This window comes from Penaeus vannamei, chromosome 2 (genome assembly GCF_042767895.1).
Source record: "Penaeus vannamei isolate JL-2024 chromosome 2, ASM4276789v1, whole genome shotgun sequence".
NCBI lineage: Eukaryota > Metazoa > Arthropoda > Malacostraca > Decapoda > Penaeidae > Penaeus > Penaeus vannamei.
Genome location: NC_091550.1, coordinates 7,933,880 through 7,946,379, shown reverse-complemented (window position 1 = coordinate 7,946,379; position 12,500 = coordinate 7,933,880). Strand labels below are relative to the sequence as shown.

Sequence of the window (12,500 nt, the reverse complement as noted above, 5' to 3'; positions counted from 1 at the left end):
GCAAATATTCCCCCCTATCCTTCTCTCCACCAATATCCTGAGCAAATATTCCCCCCTATCCTTCTCTCCCTATCCATGAGTCTTCATCCTCTCAACTCGAAATAGGTTCTACTACGATAAACCAATAACTAAAAAATAAAGAAAAAAGAGAGAAAATGAACTACGATGAACCAATAACAAAAAAAAAAGGAGAATGAAAATGAACTACGATGAACTAATATCTAAAAAAAGAAACTACGATAAACCAATAACTAAAAGAAAAGAAAGAGAGAGAGAGAGAAAATGAACTACGATGAACCACTAACTAAAAAAAGAGAGAAAAAGAACTATGATGAACCAATAACTAAAAAAACTACGATGAGCGTGACTGAAAAAAAGAGAAAGTGAACTACGATGAACCAATAACTAAAAAAAAAGAACGATAAACCAATACCTAAAAAAAGAAAGAGAGAAAATGAACTACGATGAACCAATAACCAAAAAAAAGGAAGAGAGAGAAAATGAATTACGATGAACCAGTAACTAAAAAAAAGAACGATAAACCAATAACTAAAAAAAGAGAGAAAATGAACTACGATGAACCAATAACCAAAAAAAAAAAAAAAAGGAAAAGAAAGAGAGAGAGAAAATGAACTACGATGAACCAATAACTAAAAAAAAATACGACGAACCAAAAACTAAAAAAAACAACAAAAACTCTCGAACCCACCGTCCGTTTCCGTCCATATCCGAGACCTCGATGCCCGGCAGGCCCCAGTCCGCCCAGAAGAGCTTGCCACTCGGGTAGTGAGTCACGATACCTCGGGGCTTGTGCAGGTCAGTGAACAGGACCCGTCGGTTGCTTCCGTCCAGCTCGCTCACCTCCACCGACTTGCGTTTCAAGTCCGTCCAGTACATCTGAGGAAAGGGGTACTCCGGTTGGTAAGGTGGTTGAATGGGGGCGTGTGTGTGTGGGTGGGGTGTGGAGAGTGGGTGTGGGTGTGGGTTTGGGGTGTGGGGTGGGTGTGGGTGTTTGTGTGGGTGGGTGGGGAGTGTGTGTGTGTGTGTTTGTGTGTGTTTGTGTGTGTGTGTGGGGGGGGTGTTTGTGTGTGTGTGTGTGGGGGGGGGGTGTTTGTGTGTGTGTAACTTGCGTGTGGGATTCATGTCGAACGAGTTGCAAGTAGAACAACGAAGGCAAAACACGCGAATATGACGAAGTAAATTTTCGCTGTATTGGTTCTCCAGGAGTTTTCTTGTTCTTCTCTTCGTTATATTTGCAGTTAACTTACTGTTGTGCTTGAGAGCGTCTAGTGTTTTTTTATTATTATTATTATCATCATTATTAATACTATTATTATTCGGGTGCTTTCGAGATGTGAATAAATTGGGTCTGTGGATTTATTTTGATGAAGGGTTCGTAAGATTGAGTTCAGACTGTATATTCGTTTATGAGACTTTTATTGTAAAGACTATTGTTCATTGTCTATTTAGAATTCATGATACATATGCATGTCACAAAACATGATTGACAGTTCTTTCTGTGCAGCTTCGTAATAGGAAAATGTATAATATTCATCCACTAAAAATTTGATTAGCAGAAGCTTACGTATATACAGGACACATTCTAGAATTTACAAACACTTTAACATATATATTGCTTAACTATTTTCCTTTTTTTACTTTTGGGATATAGAGCATAACTGATAAATCATCAATGTATAGATGAAAAAGACAATATAAAAGCCTTACGTTTGAAAAATAAACAAAAACGTATGGGCTCTCTCTCTCTCTCTCTCTCTCTCTTTCTCACTCTCTCTCTCTTTCTCAATAACTTTCTCTGTCTCTTTTTCTATCTAACTTTCTCTCTCTCTCTTTCTCACTAACTTTCTCTCTCTCTCTTTCTCACTAACTCTCTCTCTCTCTCTCGTATATTCTCCAATGCTCAAATAATGGAACGACCTTGTAGCACACAGCTAAAAAGAAATCAATACACATACTACGAATACTGTTCACCCGAGCCAGGTAGGGTTGTGTTCACGCCCACTTACCTTCCTGCCCGTTGTGTCTACGGCAATGCCCTCCACCGTGTTAATAGCCGCTGATATGACGACGTGGTTCTTGGTCCCGTCGGCGGAACAGCGGCGAATCACGTGCATGGCGTTGTCCGCGAGGTAGATGTCACCTGCGGGAAGGGGGAGGGAAAACATGGTAGATTTTTTTTAATTCTTACTTTTTATTTATCTATTTTTAATCTATTTTTTGATGTTGATGTGCGTAGGTGGAGGATTTTTTTGTTTGTTTTTGTTTTCGTATTAGGTTAGTCTGGTATGAGTTAGTGTTTTTTTTTTTTTTTTTTTTTTAGGGGGGGGGGGGGGTATTGATGTCAGCTGGTGGGGGAATGATTGGCTTTTGCTTTCATACGAAGATAGTCTAATGTGAGTTAGTGGAGGAGTTCTAGGTCTCGACTTTCGTGCTAGAGTGGTATATTATGCGTCAGTGGAGGAATTATAGGCTTTTGTTTCCATACGAGAATAGTCTTGTGCGTCAGTGGAGGAACACACACACACACACACAAACACACACACACACACACACACACACACACACACACACAGACACACACACACACAAACAAACACAAGCATTCACTCCCACGTTACAGTAGGACATCTAAATCCAATGTAGATACTTCATGCTACGTCTTAATCACGACCAACCGGAGAGTGTGCTTTTTTTTTTTTTTTTTTTTTTTTTAAGAGGTGCCAAGTCGATACCTCTCCCTCTTGGCTCTGTCCCCCGAGACCGGCGCGACGCAACCCACCTGTGACGGAATCGGCGTCGAGAGCCACTACGATCTGGTGGTGAGGCATCGGCAACACGACGTCCACCATATAGGACATGTCGAGGGAAATCTGGCGGATGTTCTCTCGGTCAGCGATCAGCAGCGAATGAAGGGGTCGGCGCCGGCACGTGTGTTTATCTTTCTGGAAAGCGGGCGGAAGTGTGAGGCATTGTATTGCCCCGGGAAATGTCGAGTGCATGGTCCTGGAGTGCATGACCGAAAAAAAATGTGTAAAAATTGGAGATGTGTATAAAAATGTGCATGATCGATAAGAAATGTGTAGTATTTGGGGGATAACTTTCTGTAAAAATGTGCATGGTCGAAGAGAAATGTGTAGTATTTTGCAGATAACTATTTATAAGAATGTGCATGATAAAAAGAATGTAGTATTTTGGAGATAATTATGTATAAAAATGTGCATGATAAAAAGAAATGTGTAGTATTTTGGATATATGTATAAAAATGTGCATGATCGAAAAAAAATGTGCAGTATTTTGGAGATAATTTTGTGTAAAAATGTGCATGATCGAAAAGAAATATACAATTTTTTTATAACTATGTATAAAAATATTGATGATCGGAACGAAATGTGTAGTATTTTGGAGAAATGTATAAAAATGTGCATGGTCGAATAATCTGTAATATTTTGAAGACAACTGTGTATAAAAATGTGCATGATCAAAAAGAAACCAGTAGTATTTTGGAGATAATTATGTATAAAAATGTGCATGATAAAAATAAATGTGTAGTATTTTGGAGATAACTCTATAAAAATGTGCATGATCAAAAAGAAACCAGTAGTATTTTGGAGATAATGATGTATAAAAATGTGCATGACCGAAAAGAAATATGCAGTATTTTGGAGAAAACTCTATAAAAATGTGCATGATAAAAATAAATGTGTAGTATTTTGGAGGTAACTATAAAAAAGTGCATTATCAAAAAGAAATGTGTAATATTTTGGAGATAACTCTATAGAATGTGCATGATCGATAAGAAATGTGTAGTATTTTGGAGATAATTATGTATAAAAATGTGCATGACCGAAAAGAAATATGTAGTATTTTGGAGATAACTCTATAAAATGTGCATGATAAAAAGAAATGTGTAGTATTTTGGAGATAATGATGTATAAAAATGTGCATGACCGAAAAGAAATATGTAGTATTTTGGAGATAACTCTATAAAATGTGCATGATAAAAATAAATGTGTAGTATTTTGGAGATAACTGTATAAAAATGTGCATTATCAAAAAGAAATGTGTAATATTTTGGAGACAACTCTATACAATGTGCATGATCAAAAAGAAATCTGAAGTATTTTGGAGTAAATTATGTATAAAAATGTGCACGATCGAAAAGAAATCTGTAGTATTTCAGAGTTAATTATGTATAAAAATGTGCACGATCGAAAAGAAATGTGTAATATTTCGGAGTTAATTATGTATAAAAATGTGCACGATCGAAAAGAAATGTGTAGTACTTCGAAGATATGGACAAAAATGTGCGCATAAAACTTAGCGTATTATGAGGCTCTGTTACCTTGAGCAATATACCGGTGGGACACGCGCAGGACGCTCCCTTCGGCCTGAGCAAGCACAAGTGTGAACAGCCGCCGTTGTTGGTGCTGCAGATTGTTTCTCTCTTCGTCTGCTTCCGTTGGAACACTCGGACGTCCATGAGTCCCTTTAACCCGTCTCTGTAACGATGGAAAACGCCCCCCCCAAAAAAAAAAATTATCATCAGCATCAGGGAAGTTCATTCAGAGCAATCCTATTGAAAGAATCAAGATCTACACATACAAGATTTATAGAAAAATCTAAATCTATACATAAGATTTATAGGAAAAGTCTAAATCTACACATACAAGATTTATATAAAACAAATCTAAATCTACACAGAAGATTTATAGAAAAAATCTAAATATACACATACAAGATTTATATTTAAAAAAATCTAAATCTACACAGAAGATTTATAGAAAATGTCTAAATCTGCACATACAAGATTTATAGAAAAAGTCTAAATCTACACATACAAGATTTATAGAAAAAATCTAAATCTACACATACAAGATTTATAGAAAAAATCTAAATCTACACATACAAGATTTATAGAAAAAATCTAATTCTACACAAGATTTATTGAAAAAATCTTATTCTGCACAGAAGATTCATAGAAAAAATCTAAATCTACACATACAAGATTTATAGAAAAAAATCTATTTCTACACAAAATTTATTGAAAAAAATATAATTCTACACAGAAGATTTATATAAAAAAAATCTAAATCTACACATACATTTCTTTAATTTTGTCTGTTTTTGATTTTGATTCTACTCCTTTCAACCCATTCATTTACTCCCAAGTTCAAATAAACAAGATTCTTACATCACCACGCGTCTGTTTCCCCCATTGTGTTTGTTGGCGACGTGGATGCTCTTGGTGTCCCAGTCGGACCAGAACACCAGGTCGTTCCACAGCGTCAGGCCGAAGGGGTGCGTCAGGTTACCCTCTGGAAAAAGAAAATATAACGGGCGATATATTTTCTTCTGTCTTATCGGACGTTAATTTTTTGTATGCGTATGTGGGGATCTGAATATGTTCGTACATAAATACGGAGTGTGTGTGTGTGTTTGTTTGTGTGTTTGTTTGTTTGTGTGTGTGTGTGTGTGTGTGTGTGTGTGTGTGTGTGTGTGTGTGTGTGTGTGTGTGTGTGTGTGTGTGTGTGTGTACGCGTGTGAACATTAGATACAAACAAACAGCCTTACTTATGAGGATCTTCCTGTTGGTGCCATCCATGGCGGCCATCTCGATGTTGTTGAGCGAGGCGTCCAGCCAGTAGAGGACGCGGCGCTCGTAGTCGATGGCCAAGCCGTTGGGCCACATCAGGTTGGAGTCGATCAGCGTCATGCGTTCGGAGCCGTCCATGCTTGCCCGCTCGATCTTGGCGTGCTTGCCCCAGTCACTCCAGAACATGTAGCCGTCTGGAACAACGAGCAATGAACGTGCGAATGCTTTGGGAAAAGGGGGAGGTAGATTAGGAGGGTTTGAGATACAGGTTTTTAGGTTGAGGTTGTCTAGGGCGGTAAACTGCAAGTAAATGAAGAAATAAAGGAATAAAAAGAAATTGAATACATAAAACAAAATAAACATATGCTATGATCAGAACTAAGAACAAAAATAATGAACATCGACAACCCATCATAAAAGGAATGAAATACAGAGAACAAGATTTTTTTATTGTTTTTTTTTAGTGCTCTTCAATCTTCCAAACACGAATCTCCTTATAATCTCCCATCTCCCACGGAAGGCCCTTACCCTGCGGATCTACAACGATGTCCCTTGGCTTGTCGAGTCCTTGCCAGATGAGCAGAGAACGCATGCTGCCGTCAAGCTTAGACACCTCTATACGCTTCGTCCCAGCGTCCGTCCAGTAAAGCTTATCGGTGTACCAGTCAACAGCTACTCCTCCAGGTAATTCTGTGAAGTTGGAAATTAGGTTTTATATTCGTGGTGAAGGTTTATGGGTTAATTAGACAGGGAACTCCAAGGCTGGTTTTAATGTTGGGAAAACACTGCACAAAGGTTTATGTGTTTTGGTCTAATACAGAAGCAGCAAAACATATTTATAACTTATTGACAAGAAAAATGGAATGTAGATGTGTCTATCAATCATAACAAAATTAATATAAAACTCTTTGATTTGTGGGAGTGGTGATTAGCATATTTCTAGGCGCCCATAAAGATGTCATAACATTTCTGACGTTGATAATTTAGCTAAGATCAAAATAAAACAAGAAAAACAAAAACAAAAACAGAAAGACATAGAAAGGGTACAAAGTGATAGATTGATAGATAGATTTGATAGATTGATAGATAGAGAGAGAGAGGCAGAAGCAGAGGCAGAGGCAGACACAGACAGACAAGCAGACAGACAGATCCCGAACCCGCACTCACCCAGCACGTTCCTGACCACCATAGTCTGCAAGGAGCCGTTGAGATGAGCTCGGCTGATGGTCTTCGCCTCGATATCCGTCCAGAAGATGATGTCGTCCTCGGTGTAGAAGTCGAGGGCCACCGCCGACTCCACCCCGTCTACAGGAACGACCGTGTCCGTCCTCGCCAGGTTGTCCTCGAGGGTGCCGTTCAGAGGAATCATGCGGAGGTTGCTACGTTGGGCGAACACCAGGACGTCTTCGGGGCGGTCGCTGCACGTCCTGTGGGGGTGAAAGAGGCCGAGTGGTGGCGGGAAGGAGGATCCACGAGAGGCAAGTGGAAGTTTAGTATTTGTTTCTCTTTTCTACTTCACTTTCCGAAAGATAAACATGGATGTGTACATTTTGCTTCTTCGTTCTTCACTTTCGGGTTGCCTTCTTTTAAAAATATTTGGTAATATTACATGGTAATAAGGGTGATCCGAAAACATTAAATAAAAAACTTTTGCTTTCAGTTCACTCCATTTTTTTTCCTTTTTTATGCAGCATGGTTACAAAACTGTAAGAAAATCTAAGTGCTTCTCACATGGAAATTGCCTTTCCATAATAACTGTTTAATCACAGAACGTTTATTTTTGTGAAGACAACACATTCCTAATATTCCCGTCTATCGCAACCTAACCAATAGTTTCCACGTGCCGCAAGAACACAAAATACACCTTTCTAACCATTGCGCAAAAAAAAGAAGAAAAAAACAAAACAAATCCTAACGGTCTACAACGAAGGCAAAACGATGTCCCAAGCAAACATACACTCACTTACCTTTTGTTGGCGAGAAGGGCAAGACCGTGGGGGCAATAGCAAGCGTATTGGTATTGGCCAGGGAGACACAGGTGGGAGCAGCCGCCGTTGTTGTTCGCACAGCCCACCCTCTCCCTCGGTATCTGTTGTCTCTCGGCGTGCATGCTGGTGGAGGTAGATGGATGATTATATGCATGTATGTATATATATTATCTATCTATCTGTATAGGTTTATCTATATGTAGGTATATCTACATATCTAGTTATATAGGCCTGTCTATATATAGTTCTATCTATTTATATAGGCCTATATATTATGTAGATCTCTCTATATAAAGGCCTGTCTGTTTATATAGACTTGTATATATTCATATAGGTCGCTCTCTATGTATAGGCCTATCTGATTATATAGGCTTACATAATAAACAAATTAATAAAAAAAAATTCTATTATAGAGATATATTTTCCATCTGGTGAACAAATAGTTTACGTGTAGTACATCTGGCCCTCAGTGGTGAAGGAATTCGGTACCCTTATTCTTTCCCTAAAAAAATATCCCTCGTTACAATAACCAAATAATTATAATAACTTTCGATCTACAACCCAAAAAGGTATATACCGCGAATGTTTTCTTCCATTACAAAGATCAAATGATAACAATAATAACAAAAACTTTCGATCTACGATTACCACAGTACCTCATGGCCATCACCACCAACAGAAAACGGAGCCACACCACTTTAACATCAACATTCTCCCTCACGTCATACCCACCTGCGGATATCCATAGGGAAAGCGAGGCTCTGGTGAATGGTGGTGTGGTCTCTCCCCGTCCTCTTGTTGGCCATGTGGATGGAACGGGTGCGCCAGTCCGTCCAGTACAGGTTATCCTCAAAGACGGTTATGGCGAAGGGGTGCGGCAAACTGCGCTCCAGTATCTGTGAGGGAGAGGTTGTTATTATTGTTGTGTTTTGTATCGTGTTGGTTTATAGTGTGTCGTTTTTGTCGTATCGTGTTGGTTTATAGTGTGTTGTTTTTTTGTCGTATCGTGTTGGTTTATAGTGTGTTGTTTCTGTCGTGTCGTGTTGGTTTATAGTGTGTTGTTCTTGTCGTATCGTGTTGGTTTATAGTGTGTCGTTTTTGTCGTGTCGTGTTGGTTTATAGTGTGTTGTTTTTTTGTCGTATCGTGTTTGTGTGTTTTATTTTATGACTATTATTTTAGCTGATATATCATCTTATTGGTTTATAGTCTTATTACTTTATGTCGGTGTTATTATAGATTAGCATTTTATGTAATAATCTACTGTAAGCATGTATGTGTGTACGCGTGTATGTACAGTGATTTCTATAAAGATACATATCCATTTCCCATCCGCCACATTTTAGACGGATGCACAACGAAAGGCAAAACCTCCAACCATACTTAGAAAACAACCAGATTCTCCTCGAGGGGAAAAAATAAGGCTTCGACCGCCTTACCGTCTTCCTGTTCGAACCATCCAGCAGCGCCGCTTCGATCTTGTGTTGCCGAGCGTCGACCCAGTAGATGGTTTCGGTCGTGTAGTCCATCGTGATGCCGTTGGGCCACTGCAGTCCCTCCCTGACGATGACACGGCGACCAGACCCGTCCAGGTAAGAGCTCTCGATGGTCGCGTTTTCACCTGCAGGAGGAGTGGAGGGTGGGGTATTTCGGGTATTTCTCTGTCTCTGTCCCTGTTTTCTTTCTTTCTCTTTCTCTCCTTCCCTCTCCCTCTCCCTCTCTCTCTCTCTCTCTCTCTCTCTCTCTCTCTCTCTCTATATATATATATATATATATATATATATATATATATATTATATATATATATTATATATATATATATATAATTTTTTTCTCTCACTCTCTCTCTCTCTTTCTCTCTCCCTCCTTCTACCTCTTCATTTCCCTCCCTCTCCTTTTCCCTCCATCTCTCTCCCTCTCCCTCCCTTAATTTCCCTCTCCCTCCCTCTCCCTTCCTATCTCTCCTCTTTAAATCTATTTCCCTCCCTTTTCCTCACCCCAGTCCGTCCAGACCATCAAATTCTTCTGTGGATAGAGCACCAACGCCCGAGGTTTCTGCAGGCCGCTCCAGACAATAGGGTGACGGTTGGATCTGCAAAGGTCATTGGATAATTAGTATTACGATGGGGATTTATTTTTGAATGGCAGAAAGGAGAGATTTTTTGAATGGCAGAAAGGAGATTTATGTGAATTTAGGGATATCTATGTTTACTGTTAGATAATTAGTATTACAATGGGGATATATTTTTAATGACAGAAAGGAGATTCATATGAATTGTGGATTTTTATGTTTACTGAAAGGGTGTTTTTATCTTAATTGGGAAGTCAAATGATTCGTTTGAATTTGGGATATTTATCATTATGAAATGGGGATTTTTTATTTTCTATAACTGAAAACAGTAAATATTCATAACTTAGGGATATTATTATTTAATGAAATGGTGTTATGTTTAATTTGATAAATGGAGATTCTTCTAAGTTAGAATTATAACCATGATGATATTCTGATCATTACAATTATAACCATGATAATATTATTATCATTACAATTATAACCATAATAATATTATTATCATTACAATTACAGCCATGATAACATTATCATAAAATTATAATATTCAACAGTCAAACAAACTCCAAACTCCAAATCATCTCTACATGATAACGACCATAACCATAACGACCATTATCACCCAATTACAACTGCCGATCATTATTAACATTGCAATCCATCATTACCCATCTAATTCTGCAACCTCGATCCTCTTGGTTATCCCGTCCATCCAGTACACGTGGTCGTTGATCCAGTCCACGGCCACGCCCCCAGGTTTCCTAAGGCCCCAGCGAACGATGCCTGGGGGGGGGGGGGAGGGCGCAGTTAAGAGGACCATTTGTGAGTGGTTATGGGTGTGTTGTTCGTAGTGTCGTTACTGTGTGTGATTTTCAAATTTTCTTTTTTTTTCTTTCTTTCTCGCTGTCTTTTTGTCACTTTCCCTGTCTCTGTCCCTGTTTCTCTGTCGGTCTGTCTGTCTCTGTCCCTATTTCTCTGTTGGTCCGTCTGTCTCTGTATCTGTGTGTGTGTGTGTGTGTGTGTGTGTGTGTGTGTGTGTGTGTGTGTGTGTGTGTGTGTGTGTGTGTGTGTGTGTGTGTGTGTGTGTGTGTGTGGATGCTAGGAAAACATAAATCAAAAGAAAAACAATAAAACTATATGTATTATATTCCCATACGTATGTTCGACAATGAATCTATGTCATGTATAAAACATCCGATGAGGCAACTGCCCTGACATCATACGACCAACCTACTGAACACCATTCTTACCCGTGACTTCGGTGCCGTTCAGGAAGGCTCTCATGATGACGTCCAGGCTGACATCAGACCAGAAGATGAGGTCTCGGTAGTAGTGGAAGTCAAGGGATATCGCGTTCTGGAGGTCCTCCATGATGGCCGAGTACTCGTGGCCGTCGACAGAGATCTGGAAGACGAAAAAGAAAAATGTTAAAGTCGTTTTTCTTGTTTTTTTCCCCATTATCTTTCGATTGGATGTATGCAGAGATGGAAAAGCGAGCGTCATACCATAAGGTCATGAAGGAGGTGCTGGTCAGGGTGATTTCAGCAAAACTGTCTACAATTGGTCTAGAGGAAATGTCTAACAAGCTTGACTGATGAGCATTTAAGCAAATTAAAAGGCCTTTCCTTCGGGAGCACACATACTTTAATAAAAGAAAATTCTTGCAGGTATATCACACGTACACTTTCGATTGAACTTACAAAGATATCATGAGGACGAAATAGAAAATCACTGATCTGTTGTTATATATATATATATATATATATATATATATATATATATATATATATATATATATATATGTGTGTGTGTGTGTGTGTGTGTGTGTGTGTGTGTGTGTGTGTGTGTGTGTGTGTGTGTGTGTGTTTGTGTGTATGTGTGTGTGTGTGTGTGTGTGTGTGTGTGTGTGTGTGTGTGTGTGTGTGTGTGTGTGTGTGTGTGTGTGTGTGTGTGTGTGTGTGTGTGTTTGTATGTATATCAGGTGGATTGTACAGGAATAGAGTACCGATCAGCAAGTTCAACCGAGAAACAGATCACAAAAGAGCCAGGGTGATAGGCTTTCAGCAAATAGTTTACAGCTGGTCAAGAGGAACTGATATATGGGGCAGCATAGTTCATGTTGCTGGTATATGGGACAGCAACATGAACTATGACCACATTACTCTAAGATGAATGTAGAGGTTGATGTAGATATTATCCCAAACATAGGATGAGGACAATGTGGAGTAGGGAACAAATCATAGTAGAAGATATACTTAAGGCCATTAAGAAGAGATAGTGAACAGATAGCCCCGTAGAAGCCAGGACGAAAGGTGAACAGTAAAAGTAGCAGCCTGGGAATCAGCTGTCAGACGGGGGTCAAAGTGACAAGTGGCATGATGAAATGACGAAATTCGAACGACAGAATAGGAAGCAGGGAACGGAAGAAATTGGAAAAGCGTATGTCCTACAGTGGATGATACAAGGTGCCGCTGTTAATATATATATATATATATATATATATATATATATATATATATATATATAATATAGATAGATAAATGGGTAGATATATATAGATGAACCGTATTAATTGTGATAAAGGTGACACGTATGAATGGGAATGAATATCTTGACAATGCAAGAGATCAATTAAACCAGTTTAGAACGGTTGAATATCTCTTGTATTGTGAAGATATTAATTCCCACTCCTCTCTTTTCTACACATACACATAAATGTAGAGATAGATAGATGTGATTGTGTATGTATGTATGTATATATATATATATATATATATATATATATATATATATGTAGGTCTATGCATTTGTATATATGTACATATGCAT

The 12,500-nt window shown here is 38.7% G+C and overlaps 2 protein-coding genes across 2 annotated transcripts in view; one reads left to right on the top strand and one right to left on the bottom strand.

Moving 5' to 3' along the window:
• The window catches only part of LOC113818767 (low-density lipoprotein receptor-related protein 4-like), a 194,277-nt gene that overhangs the window by 5,380 nt on the left and 176,397 nt on the right, over positions 1 to 12,500 (bottom strand). Inside the window, exons 12-25 of the mRNA XM_070135401.1 lie at positions 10,922 to 11,075; positions 10,340 to 10,454; positions 9,598 to 9,692; positions 9,040 to 9,221; positions 8,335 to 8,498; positions 7,582 to 7,725; positions 6,782 to 7,041; positions 6,143 to 6,304; positions 5,593 to 5,808; positions 5,213 to 5,336; positions 4,364 to 4,520; positions 2,801 to 2,963; positions 2,028 to 2,161; positions 710 to 897 (exon numbers count right to left, since the gene is read on the bottom strand). Coding sequence (XP_069991502.1) covers positions 710 to 897; positions 2,028 to 2,161; positions 2,801 to 2,963; positions 4,364 to 4,520; positions 5,213 to 5,336; positions 5,593 to 5,808; positions 6,143 to 6,304; positions 6,782 to 7,041; positions 7,582 to 7,725; positions 8,335 to 8,498; positions 9,040 to 9,221; positions 9,598 to 9,692; positions 10,340 to 10,454; positions 10,922 to 11,075 — 2,258 coding nt within the window. The remainder of the gene's footprint in view (positions 1 to 709; positions 898 to 2,027; positions 2,162 to 2,800; positions 2,964 to 4,363; positions 4,521 to 5,212; positions 5,337 to 5,592; positions 5,809 to 6,142; positions 6,305 to 6,781; positions 7,042 to 7,581; positions 7,726 to 8,334; positions 8,499 to 9,039; positions 9,222 to 9,597; positions 9,693 to 10,339; positions 10,455 to 10,921; positions 11,076 to 12,500) is intronic.
• The window catches only part of LOC113818760 (mucin-2), a 31,228-nt gene continuing 27,687 nt past the window's right edge, over positions 8,960 to 12,500 (top strand). Inside the window, exon 1 of the mRNA XM_070129828.1 lies at positions 8,960 to 9,192. The gene's annotated coding sequence lies outside the window, so the exon portion shown is untranslated. The remainder of the gene's footprint in view (positions 9,193 to 12,500) is intronic.